The following is an 11,759-nucleotide window of genomic DNA, read 5'->3' as shown; positions in this document are numbered from 1 at the left end:
TTTGAGACAGGGTTTCTCTGTAGCTTTGGAGCCTATCCTGGAACTAGCTCTGTAGACCAGGCTGGCCTCGAACTCACAGAGATCTACCTGCTTCTGCCTCCCGAGTGCTGGGATTAAAGGTGTGCATACAATGTATTTTAATTTATTCGTTCCCCTTTACCCACTCCTCCCCCCCACCACCAAAAATGTGGAAACTAATTTGTGTTGGCCGGCTGCTCTGGAGCATGAGGCCTGCCTTTAAGAGAGGTGATACAGACGATGTCACACCGTGCTACCTCTCCAGCAGCCACTGAGTGCAAGGAGCTTCTTGGCTGTGGGAGGGACTTTGTCCCCACTTCCCCTTCTCCATTATGTGATTTTGGGGTTTAGACTCTTCTCCATGATTCCTAGGCATCTGCTCCTTGTGAGTGCCACACGCTAAGGGGCCACCAGAGTGTCATCTGCTCCTTGTGAGTGCCACACACTAAGGGGCCACCAGAGTGTCATCTGCTCCTTGTGAGTGCCACACACTAAGGGGCCACCAGAGAGTAACTCATCTGTTCTGTTGGTGCAGACAGAACCCTTGGTGTTAGGTCTTTGGTGTTAGTGAGAAGAGTGTTCAGCGTGCATGAGTTGTTTTTGGAAAGCTCTTGTCTTTACCTTGCAGACAGTTACCATCTACATACAGTTTTTAATTTATTCATCTTATTATCGCTGCAGCCTTAATTTTTTTCCCCATTGAAGCTTATACATTTTAGTTTTCTCTCTATTTCTGCGTATTTCAGGATTTTGTTGCTGCTGTGGATATGACTCTTCTGCCACTTCCCCCTCACACTGCGTCTCCCTGGGTGTGCGCCTGCTTCTGCCTTTAGATCTTCTAGAATTATATCAGAGGTCAGGCCACAAGGAGGGAGGGGAGAGCCCTACTGATTAGGAAAAGGGAAGGGTCTCACACAGGCAAGGTGAGCTGTGTAGTGGGAAGGGAACAGGCAGAGGCTTGTGGTGAGGTCCAGGGGCTGGGAATGATCCTGTTTCTTGGGAGCTGGGAACAGGCAGATTGAGTTGGATCACCTTCTCTGCAAGACTGAACTGTGATCCAAGATAACTACTACACCCAGGACTAAATTTTCACATTACACCTGGTATGCATAAAAAACAAAACAAAACAAAACAAAAAACCAGCAACAACAAAAAAACCTTTACCACGAGGATTCCTTTTATTCTCTTGCTGTGATAAAACTCTGACTAAGAGCAACCGAGGGAAGAAAAGATTTTATTTAGCGTCCAAAAAAATAGTCTGCCATTGAAGGAAGTCATGGAAAGAGCCTGGGTAGGCATGTGCAGCAGAAACCATGGACAGATGCTGATTGATGGCTTCCTCTCAGGCTCACGCTCAGCTACTTTTCTTTTCTTTTTTTCTTTGGTTTTTCGAGACAGGCTTTCTCTGTGGTTTTGGAGCCTGGAGCCTGTTCTGGAACTAGCTCTTGTAGATCAGGCTGGTCTTAAACTTACAGAGATCGGCATACAGCCCAGGACCACCTGCCTAGGGAATGGTGCTGCCCACAGTGGGTCCCCCCCCTCCAGCAATGAGCAATCAACACAGTCTCCCACAGACATGCCACAGGCAATCTGATCCAAGCAGTCTGTAAGTTGAGACTCCCTTCCTGGGGCCTCTGGGCTGTATCAAGTTGGCAGTTAAAGCTAACGAGGATACTAGATAACTGCAAACTGTTTCCAGAAACATGCAATGTTTTAAATCAAATATGGGGCTCTAGCAAATACTTAACACACACTAGGCCAGTATCATGTGGTTACTCTTCTTAGCCAACACATTGACATGAGACATCAATATAACAAAAATATTTTATACATTTGGAAATTTGACAACAGATTAAAAAAATCATTGATAAGCTTATGTAAGAACAAAGTCTACGACATTAAACTAAAAAGTAATAATGCCCAACTGTAGTGTATAAATTTGAAAGGTAAGGCATTGTCTTCTTTCTCTTTACTGTGTATTTTTTAATGTTTTTTAATTGCTTCTTATGTGTACAGGTGCTTTGCCTGCATGCATGTCTGTTTGCATGTGTGTGCCTGGTCCTGTAGAAACCAGAAGAAAGCAGCAAATCTGGAACTGGAGTTGCAGAGAGCTGTGAGCTGCCATGGGTGCTGGGAATTGAACCTGGGTCCTCTAGAAGAGCAGCCAGTGCTCCTAAGTGGAGAGCCATCCCTCCAGCCTCGAGGGAAAAGGGTTTAGATGTTTATGGTGGCCCACTAGGAAGTGAGAATCTCAGAGTCCATTATTTTCATTCATCCACGTTTTCTCGGTTCCAATATGGATTTTTTGATGTTCTTTTATTTTCATTGGTATGTGATTACTGTGCAAAACTTTGGTGTGCTCCTGTACAGCCTTTGCCTTACATATTACAGGTGTGCACCACCATGCCTGGATGAAAACCCTTTTTTCAGACAGACATGCAGGGCAGCCTCTGAAAGTCAGTTCTCTGGACTGTGGTTTCTGGGGATCGAACACAAGGTCATCAGACTTGCCTGCCAAGCCACCTTACCTGCACAACTACTGTTTTTGTTTGTTTTGTTTTATATTTCAAGACAGGTTCTCTGTTGTTATCTTCACTTTTTTGGCTTTTTTACTCTTTGGGGGCCCTCCACACAGCTTCCAAATAAACATACATGGAAGCTTATTCTTAGTTATGAATGCCTGGCCTTAGTTAGGTTGGCCTGTTTCTTGCTAGCTTTTCTTAAATTATTCCTGGCTACCTTTTGCCTCTGGGCTTTCTCCTTTTCTTACTTCTGTATATCTTACTTTCACTCTTACTGTTTCTGGCTGAGTGGCCCCTGACGTCCTCCTCTCCTTGCTTTCTTGCTCCTTTTTTTCCTCGTTTCTCCTTCTATTTAACCTCTCTGCCTGCCAGCCCTGCCTATCCTTTCTCCTGCCTCGATATTGGCCAGTCATCTCTTTATTAGACCATCAGGTGTTTTAGACAGGCGTGGTAACACAGCCTCACACAGTTAAACAAATGCAGCATAAACAAAAGCAACAAGTCCTTACATCCTTGAACAAGTGTTCCCCAGCATAAACAAGGCACACACCTTAAAATAATGTTCTACAACAGGCCTTGAACTTCCTATTTAGTCAAGGATGACCTTGAACTCTTGATTCTTCGTTCTTCACCTCTGGAGGTGTGTGTGTGTGTGTGTGTGTGTGTGTGTGAGAGAGAGAGAGAGAGAGAGAGAGAGAGAGAGAGAGAGAGAGAGAGAGAGAGAGAGCGAGCTCTAGAACGCACTGAGAGCTGTGATTTTCACCACCCGTGCACCTTTGTCAACTCTTGATGAAGTCATCTGAGCTCCCATGTGCTGTGTTAGCACTATTAATGTTTGTGTCTCTGTGCTATTAGCACTATTAGCATTTGTGTCTTGGTACTGTGTCTGTCTCCTTCCTTCAAGGAAGGGTTTCAGCCCTGCGAATTCCACATGTAGCCCTGCTCTGCTTCCTCACACCGCAGGTCAGTTTCACTTATTTGGGGACCTCATTTAAAGAGACAGCTGGCATTTTCTTTGTATGTCTGGTTTCTTTTGCTCAGCACTTTGCTTTGAGAGTCAAGTTTGCTGACCTAGATAGATAGATAGTTTTGTTTTTTTGAGACAGGGTCTCTCTATGGAGCTCTGGCTGTCCTGGAGCTCACTCTGTAGACCAGGCTGGCCTTGAACTCACAGAGATCCACCTGCCTCCTCCTCCTGAGTGTTGGGATTAAAGGGGTATACCACCACTGCCCAGCAGGATAGTCTTTCATTGTTGTATTTGTTAATTGTATGAAGGACTGAAGAGATGACTCAGTTGGTATAGTGTTTGCTTTACAAGCATGAAGATCTGAGTTCAGTCCCCAGAACATAGATTTAAAAAACCATGGTATGGTGGGGCTTGCTTGTCACTCCAGTGCTGGGGGGGGGGCGGGGGGACAGAGGCAGGCGGATCCCTGGGGCTCACTGGCAGCCTGTCTAGCCTGCTTCATGAGTTCCAGACTAGAAAGAAACTCTGTTCCAAAAATAAGATAGTAAATTAATTAAAATAGAAAGTAAAGAATGGCTCTTGAGGACCAATACCTGATGTCTCTAGTCCTCCACATGCTTGTGCACAAGTACCCACATACACGTGTACATCACCACGATGTGCACACACACACATCAACATGCACACACACACAAACATTGATTATGATTTTAACCCTATGATTAATGTTTTAACAACAAACCCATTTTGCTTGTTGGAGGAGAGACTTTTTGTAAATCTAGACTCTGGTCCCCAGGATCCACATACAGGCTGGGTGAGCAGGTTTGGCAGCCTGCCTCTAGTTCCAGCACCAGGAGGTAGAGACAGGAGAACCCTGGAGCAAACTAGCTAGGTGACTTAGTGTAACCAGTAGGCCCTGGGTTTAGTGAGAGACCTGCCTTAATATATAAGGTGGAGTCAGATTGAGGACACCTGATGTTAACTTCTGACTTCCACATGCGTGTGCTCATGAATGCACATGTGCCTGCACACACACAGTATGGCCAAACACACGTGTGAAACAGCTTATGTACATGTTGGCCCTCTTCTGGCCTCTGACGGCACTACATGCTTACGTTCACACATTACACACACACCTTCACCTGAGTTCTGCATATTCGTTCCACAAAGCAGTGTCCAGCGTGGACTTGAAGCAAAAGCGCCCTCCCTGATCGGCTGTTTTGTGTCTCCCCCTTTCCCCACATCGATGGTTTCCAGTGAGATGAGTCAGAAAATGGCCAAGGAGGGCCCCAGGCTCTCCAAGAATCAGAAGTTCTCCGAGCACTTCAGCATCCACTGTTGCCCACCCTTCACCTTCCTCAACTCCAAGCGCGAGATCGTGGACCGCAAGTACAGCATCTGCAAGAGCGGCTGCTTCTACCAGAAGAAGGAGGAGGATTGGATCTGCTGTGCTTGTCAGAAGAGCAGGTGAGCGTGGGCTCTGGGCCAGGTCTGCGCCACATTCCCCTGCTCCGTGACTGTCAGCTCTCTTAGGAAGGCGCTGGAGGGCAAGCAGAAGGTGGGCGGGAGGGCAGGGCTTTCCTGCTGTTTCTAGCTCCTGCCAGCATCCCTTAAGCAAGGTGCAGAGCCCGGGCCAGCCGCAGCCTCCAGCTTCTTTTGGCCCTCTCTGCACCAGCCGCCGTGCCAGGTCCCCTCAGAAGCCCAAGCTCCAGCCAGCTGCGTCCCCCGTGGTGGTCAGAGCGCCGCCAGCCAAGCCAAAGTCCCCTCCGAGGCCAGCCAAGCCAAGGTCCCCTTCGAGGACTGAGCGCCAGCCGCGACCCCGCCCAGAGGTCCGACCACCACCAGTCAAGCAGAAGCCCCCTCAGAAGTCCAAGCCACCAGCACGCAGCAGCCCCCTCAGAGGGCCAGGCACCAGCCGTGGGGGGTCTCCCACCAGAGCTCCTAGGTTCTGGTAACACCATCTCTTGCCTTTTGTCTCCCCCCCTAGCCTGAGGTCAGTAGCTGCTCTCTGCGCGTACTAACCTGGGGGACCTCTCCGCAGTACCAAGCCTGTGTAATCCACTCCCTCCATTAAACCCCCTCTTGTTTGAAACACCTGGCGTGGCTTCTGTTTTTCCTCCCAGATGTTCTCGGTCCTCACTTCAGATGGCTGTGTCTGTGCCATCCCGCAGGACTGCAGGTCACTAATTTACCAGCGCGTAGTATTTGTTGACCACAGTGGCAGGCGGGGAATACGGAGTAGAGCCACGCTGCCGCTTTGTGCCTCAGAGAGGAGGAGAGGAGACTCTGTACTTGGGCATGTGTGGAAGGAGCGAGCCCAGTGCTCCGTTTGCTCACCCTCCTGACACACGTCATCATATATTAGCCCCCGAGGCAATGTTACTCCTTTGTTTGCTCAGTCTGTCACTCAGCAAACCGTACTGGCATCTATAAGGTTTGATATGCTGTACTGGGGAGAGGAATATAACCTGTGATTTCTTTGTATCAAGGAAGAGACCATCTGGTCACGGTGCAAACATTGCAATACTGCCTTACTCAGGAGGTCTGTGGCCTGTGGGAGCTCCAAACAGAGCCGTCCCAGCTCTGCCATGGGAGCCAGAGGCTTCACAGAAAGTTAGGTTGGAGTGGGCAAACTGGAGAAGGACGGCCAGGGAGGCTCTGTCCTGCTCTACCTCAGAAGGACCCGTTTCTTCTTTTTGAGACGTGGTCTCACACCATAGTTCAGGCTAGCCTGGAGCTTACGCTGTAAACTCATTAAGATCCTCCTGTTTTAGATCCAAGAATGCATGGACGCCATGTTTGGTGTTGACAAACCCTCCTCTTCCTCCTTTTCTCTTCTTCTCTACAGACTTTATTTATTTTTTTTTGGTACAGTTTTAGGTCTACCACAAAACATAAGGAAGACAAAAACTTCGTTATTGCCTGGCAACAACATTTTAATATTTGGAAATAGATTTTCTTGTTGAGTCAGTGGTGAGCACCAGCTGTGCCTACTTCCTCTCTGCTCAGCTCCTGTGCAGCCTTCTAGAACCCTCCTGAGAGCCCATTCACAGGTCACCAGTGTAGTTTGGGGGTGTCTTCCTTTTCAGACACAGTAAACAAGCCTTACTTAGATATTCCTAAATAAAGGACCCTCATCATCTTTGGCAGCTGCCAGGATTGTGATGTCCCCAAATGAAAGCATTGGCAAGATGCAAGGTCAAGAGTTTCACCTAGCAAAGGGACTAGCTGGCTACGGCTCACTAAAAGCTTAGCGGAGAAGTGAATCCAGGTCGACTGGTCATAAAATCCCTCTGAGAGGCTGCAGTGAGAGGTTGGTTCAGCCAGCTAACTTCTGATACATAGAAGGGGCTGGAAAATCTAGAGCTGAGGCTGTGAGTTTATACAGGAGAGGCGGCCTTTTATGGAAAGTCAGTCCGTGACATTTTAGGTCATTGGAGTTCAAGCTGGAAAGAAAAGGACACAGAAGACAATGAGGGTAAATTCCACCTCAGACACAGGTTTGTTTGGACCCAGCCTCACTCACTATGGTCATCAGGCTCAGAGACATCAGCCAAGGTGTCTCCACAGGCTGTGTGTGTGTCCTACCTCCCTGGGAATCAGGACCAGCTTCTTACCGTCCATGGCTCTCATGCACCCTCTGAGCCCCGCCCAAGATACTCGTTTTCCCTTCTCTGAATCTCAGAGGTCCTAAGGCAGCGCAGTAGAACGGGTATTCCACCACTGCATTGTTTCTTTTATTGTTCTGATTGGCTATCTCAAATCAGAGGCCTTAATTAATGGGAACAACTTACACTAGATCAGGGCAGCAAGGCCAGACCTTTAAAAAAGGCTTAAAAGGAGATTTTCTGAAGCTGACACGCTTTCAGAGATGATGCTGATCCTGAGGTATTGTGTGGAGAGGTCAAACAATTTGGACAAAGACCTTTTTGGATCTGTGATAAGACTTTTGAATAGCTCTTCTCCAGAAAGCAGAGAATAATCTGATTTTAGAAATGAGTGGCTTGGTTTCCGGCATCGCAGTGGAAGGTAGGAGCATCTCTTTCTCGATGGGCGGTGGTCTCGGCACATCCCTCCAGTTTATTCTTTTCTACGTCTTTAAGATTTGGGACTTAATCTGAAGGTCCCAAGATTACAGAGCCGCCACTGTAAGACACTATTACTCTATGAGATTAGGTCCACAGCCCAGGGAAACCAGGCCACACAATAAAAAGTATCTTTTTATACTTTCAGTTTCCTCTGTCCATTAATAACAGTAAAAAATAAGATAATTTATTTTTGTACCTTGATTTATGTACTGTGATTTCACTTATTTTAGCTTTTTCTAGTAGAGCCTGGATTTTATACATCATAATCATGTCTTTCAGTAGAGACAGCTGTGCACTTTCTATTTCAATCTGGATACTTAAGGGTATATGTTTTGAACTGCTATCTATGCTGAAAACGTATTTTGAAATATGGTTTAGTGTCTTCAAGGTTTATTGTCAAGCTAGAGAATGGCCCCAGACGTGCTTTGGGATACTAGCAGACATCCTAATCCCTGATAGACTCTCTGTGGCAGTGATTGTTGGTCCTTAGATACTGACATCGTCAATTGTTGGTCCTTAGATACTGGCATCATCTGTTGTTCCTTAGATACTGACATCATCAATTGTCAGTCCTTAGATACTGACGTCACCAATTGTCAGTCCTTAGACACTGACATGACCCTGGTGTTCAGGGAGAGACATACACTAGAGTGCTTGGACTCAGGTTATGTGATGAATTCGACTCTGACAAGCCTGTCTGTTCTTGGAGGAGCCCATTGCCCTGCTAAATGGAAAATCTTTTTGACTTAAAACTTTCATAGCTACACCAGAGTAAAATGAGGGCATTTTACATGAGGATTGACTCTCATGGGCCACCATCCTCTAATCTTCCTCTTTTGCTTGATTGGTAAAGATGATCGTCGGGCATCTGCAGCAGAGCATCCCTCTCTTGCATCTAGGGAGTTGCTGTTATCATCAGTGGTAAGGAGCCCCGGCAGAGCCGTTGGTCTCACGACCGCTCACACTTCCTGCTGAGCAGATGTCTGTCCTGTGCTGGGCCTTCTTGACACATTTACCCTTGTGCATGGGTTTGTTTACCTGTGTCCCCTTGCAGGATTGTGTGTTAATCTGGTTCAGGCAATCTTACACTCATCCCTCCAGAGCCCAACTCAGGATTTGGCTGATGTTAGTGACTCAGACCAAATGCGGCCTCACAGTCTGCCACCTTCAGCATCAGGCTTGAGTTTAAGTTTTTAGATAACCTGTGACCAGGACTTGGCTGGGCCTACATTATTTGTAATCAATTTATTAAATGTTGCTATCAAACTAGGGACATGTCAACCTGGTCAGAATTTTATAACAGAGTTCACATACTCTACACATATGTGAGCATGTTTATGTTTACGGCTGTGGTTTCTGTCACTGCTTTCATTGCTGTGACAAGGTATCTGGGGAAGTGGCATTAGGAAGGCTCGTTTTGACTCACAGTTTGAAGGGACACAGTCCATCCTGTGTCACAGTATGGTGGCAAGAGTGTGAGGTGGCTGGTCACACGGCGTCCACAGTCAGGAAGCAGAGAGAGATGAACGCTGGTTCTCAGCTCACATTCTCCTTCTTATTTGTCCCAGGGACCCAGCCCATGAGCTGGTGCCCCCCACACTCAGGCTGAGTCTTCTCCTTTAAAGCTTTCTGGGGACACCCCCATAGACATGGAGGTGTGTTTCCTTGGTGACTCAAATCCAGGCAAGTTGACAGTGAAGATCAACCATCATGAGTAGTAAAATGCTTTTTGTTTCTGATCTAGGAGTGGAGTGTACTGTCACTGCCTTCCATGTTGCAAAACTTCTTATGACAAATAACCGGAAAACCAAAAAATCATTATGCATAGAAACAGGAGGATGTTAAAAAACTATTCACTTTCCTAGGCTCAATCCAGAAAAAAAATCGTGTCTGTTTTAGCCAGAGACGACAAGAGTTGAGAAACCAAGAATGGGTTCTAAAGTTGATTTCTGAGGAGAAAAATAGCACCAGAGCCCAGTGGTTAAAAGTCCCTCCTACTCTTGTAGGCCCTGAGTTCAGTCTGCAGCATCCCACGTGGTGGCTCAAAATTGTAACTTCAGTTCCGGTGTCCCTTTTAGCATCTGTGGAAACTGCATGCACATGGTGCTCCCATGCGTGTGTGCATGCGTGCGCGCTCTCTCTTCCACCCACACACAATAAAAATAAATACATCATTGAGAAAGGTCCATGAAGTCACAATTGTATTAAATAGTGCACAGGAAGTGGACACCACTTGCCAGTTCATGAAATTTCCTTTTTCTCTTTGTTAATCAGATTGAAAAGGAGGAGCAGGTCAACCCCAAGAAAAAAGTGACCGAGAAGGGATTTCCTGTGAATGGACGGCCTCCGCCTGTGGACTTACTACTTCGCAAGCCATCTGCCCTCAGACAAACTATCTGGTCTCAAGGATGAAGCAGGGTCAGACGCCTGCTGATGTGACAGCTACAGATGCCCTCAGTCCTCACGGTGTGGGAGCCTCAGGGCAGCCTGCCTGGAGGTGAGGGGCGCCCTTTGTACCATAGTCGCTGAGACCTGAGAGGACCCTTGGGCTCCAGAGCTCAGGAGGGGGGTCTTTTGGTCTCATCCGCAGCCCTTTGCTCTCTGGCAGGTGCGCGACGCCTCCAGGGTCATTGGCAAAGGTCTGCAGAGCTAATCCACACATACTCCTCCGTCTCTTTATTCCGCTGTATTTCTGTATCCTTCAACCTTTCCCTTCCTAACTCTCTGTCCGGCTCCTCCTGTTCCTATGCCATGTGCTTTCTGTTGAACGTCCTTACTCAGGGCCAGAGCCAGAGTGCATGCTGGTGAAGGTCCGGGTGATTTTCAGATAAGGTACAAATTGTCATATGATCCTTAAGTGCTAAGATGTCCCTAGAGTCATGTTAAAGTCGGATGTAGCTAACCTGTATCAGAAACAGAGGAAAGCAGCAACTGTGCCTCCCTCTGCAGGCCCCTGTCTCCATCCTCACACAGGGCACGGTGAGCATCAACTCCTGCCCAGGTCTGGGTGAGAACAACTTCTCTGTCACCTGTACAGTTAGCAGTCACTTGGATACCACCTGCATGGTTCTGTCGCCTGTACAGTTAGCCATCACCTGGGCTCTGTCACCTGTAGAGTTAGCACTCACCTGGATAGTTCTGTGTCACCTGCATGGCTCTGTCACCAACACAGCTCCAATTGCTTTCAGATTAGAAAACTTAGAAAGGTCTTACGGCTTCAGCCCTGTTGTCCCATCCTCTACCCTCCCATGAGGGACCCTGAGCCCAGGTAGATGTCTCTAGGCCATTACATAGGTCTAGAAAGATTGCTCGGAGTTTTGTTTTCTAATCCAAATTCTCCAAACTCCTGGGGGGAGAGGAGGCCTGGCACCTCAGGTTTTCCCTGGCTGGCCCTCCACATCTAAGTCTGTGGTAAAAACAGATTAAGAAGAATGGGGATGGAACTTGGCCTTATGCAAAGGAGAGTAAAGAGTGTGTTGGGGAGTAGAGAGCAAGAAATCCAAGACTTCTTCCCTGAGTTCAAGGCCGTTCCCGCATAAGGGGATCTGGGCCCAACTATATAGGGTGAGTAGGGTTGGGGGTTCATTTCCATCTTTTTGCTCTGGTCTGTCCCCAGGATCTGTAGCCTCAGATTTCTGGGAAAAAATGATCCTGAGTATGCACTCTTATTCTGGACCCCAGAAACCCACCCTCACCCCACCCCTCTTGCGTGTACCTCACGTCTACACTTGCTGTGAGGACGGAGACTGGGCCAGATGGAAGCGCCTCAGATTGCCTTGGACTCTTGTGGACACGTGTGTATGTGTGCATGTGTGCCCGTGTGTGTTGGGATTAACTTTGGGAGACTATTGGCCAGTTTTCAGGCCCAGCAAGACCTCATGGTTTCTTCTTTCTGTTCTCTCTTGTGTACACACGAACAAATGTGGCCATCTATCCTCGGTGCCCGTCCTGGGGCTGCAAGCTTCCTGCTCAGACCCTGTTGTGCTCTGGTCCATGGCTCGTGTGCAGGTGCCCTCAGCTCAAATATCATCTCAGAGATTCTCCCATGTCACCCCGCTCTGTCTCTCTAGGTTTTGTTTGCGTCTTCTGGAATCATCCTGTTCACTTACTTATTGTTGAGTTCTTGCGTCAATGCCTTGCCTAATGTAAACCCCGTGTCTGCC

At 47.7% G+C, this 11,759-nt stretch overlaps 1 protein-coding gene across 2 annotated transcripts in view; it reads left to right on the top strand.

Moving 5' to 3' along the window:
* Positions 1-10,360, top strand: part of Mobp (myelin associated oligodendrocyte basic protein) — a 19,450-nt gene extending 9,090 nt beyond the window's left edge. Inside the window, exons 2-3 of one of the 2 annotated variants that reach the window (XM_050141580.1) lie at positions 4,766-4,975; positions 9,871-10,360. In XM_050141580.1, coding sequence (XP_049997537.1) covers positions 4,770-4,975; positions 9,871-9,910 — 246 coding nt within the window. In that variant the 5' untranslated portion in view covers positions 4,766-4,769 and the 3' untranslated portion in view covers positions 9,911-10,360. Of the gene's footprint in view, positions 1-4,765; positions 4,976-5,183; positions 5,525-9,870 lie in introns of those variants that run through there. The other variant, XM_050141579.1, reaches the window with a different exon arrangement.
* The last annotated feature ends 1,399 nt before the right edge of the window (positions 10,361-11,759 follow it).

This window comes from Alexandromys fortis, unplaced genomic scaffold (assembly GCF_014885135.2).
Source record: "Alexandromys fortis isolate MF-2015 unplaced genomic scaffold, M_Fortis_MF-2015_v1.1 scaffold_44, whole genome shotgun sequence".
In the NCBI taxonomy this organism is placed as follows: Eukaryota; Metazoa; Chordata; class Mammalia; order Rodentia; family Cricetidae; genus Alexandromys; species Alexandromys fortis.
This window is presented reverse-complemented; position numbering and strand designations above follow the sequence as displayed.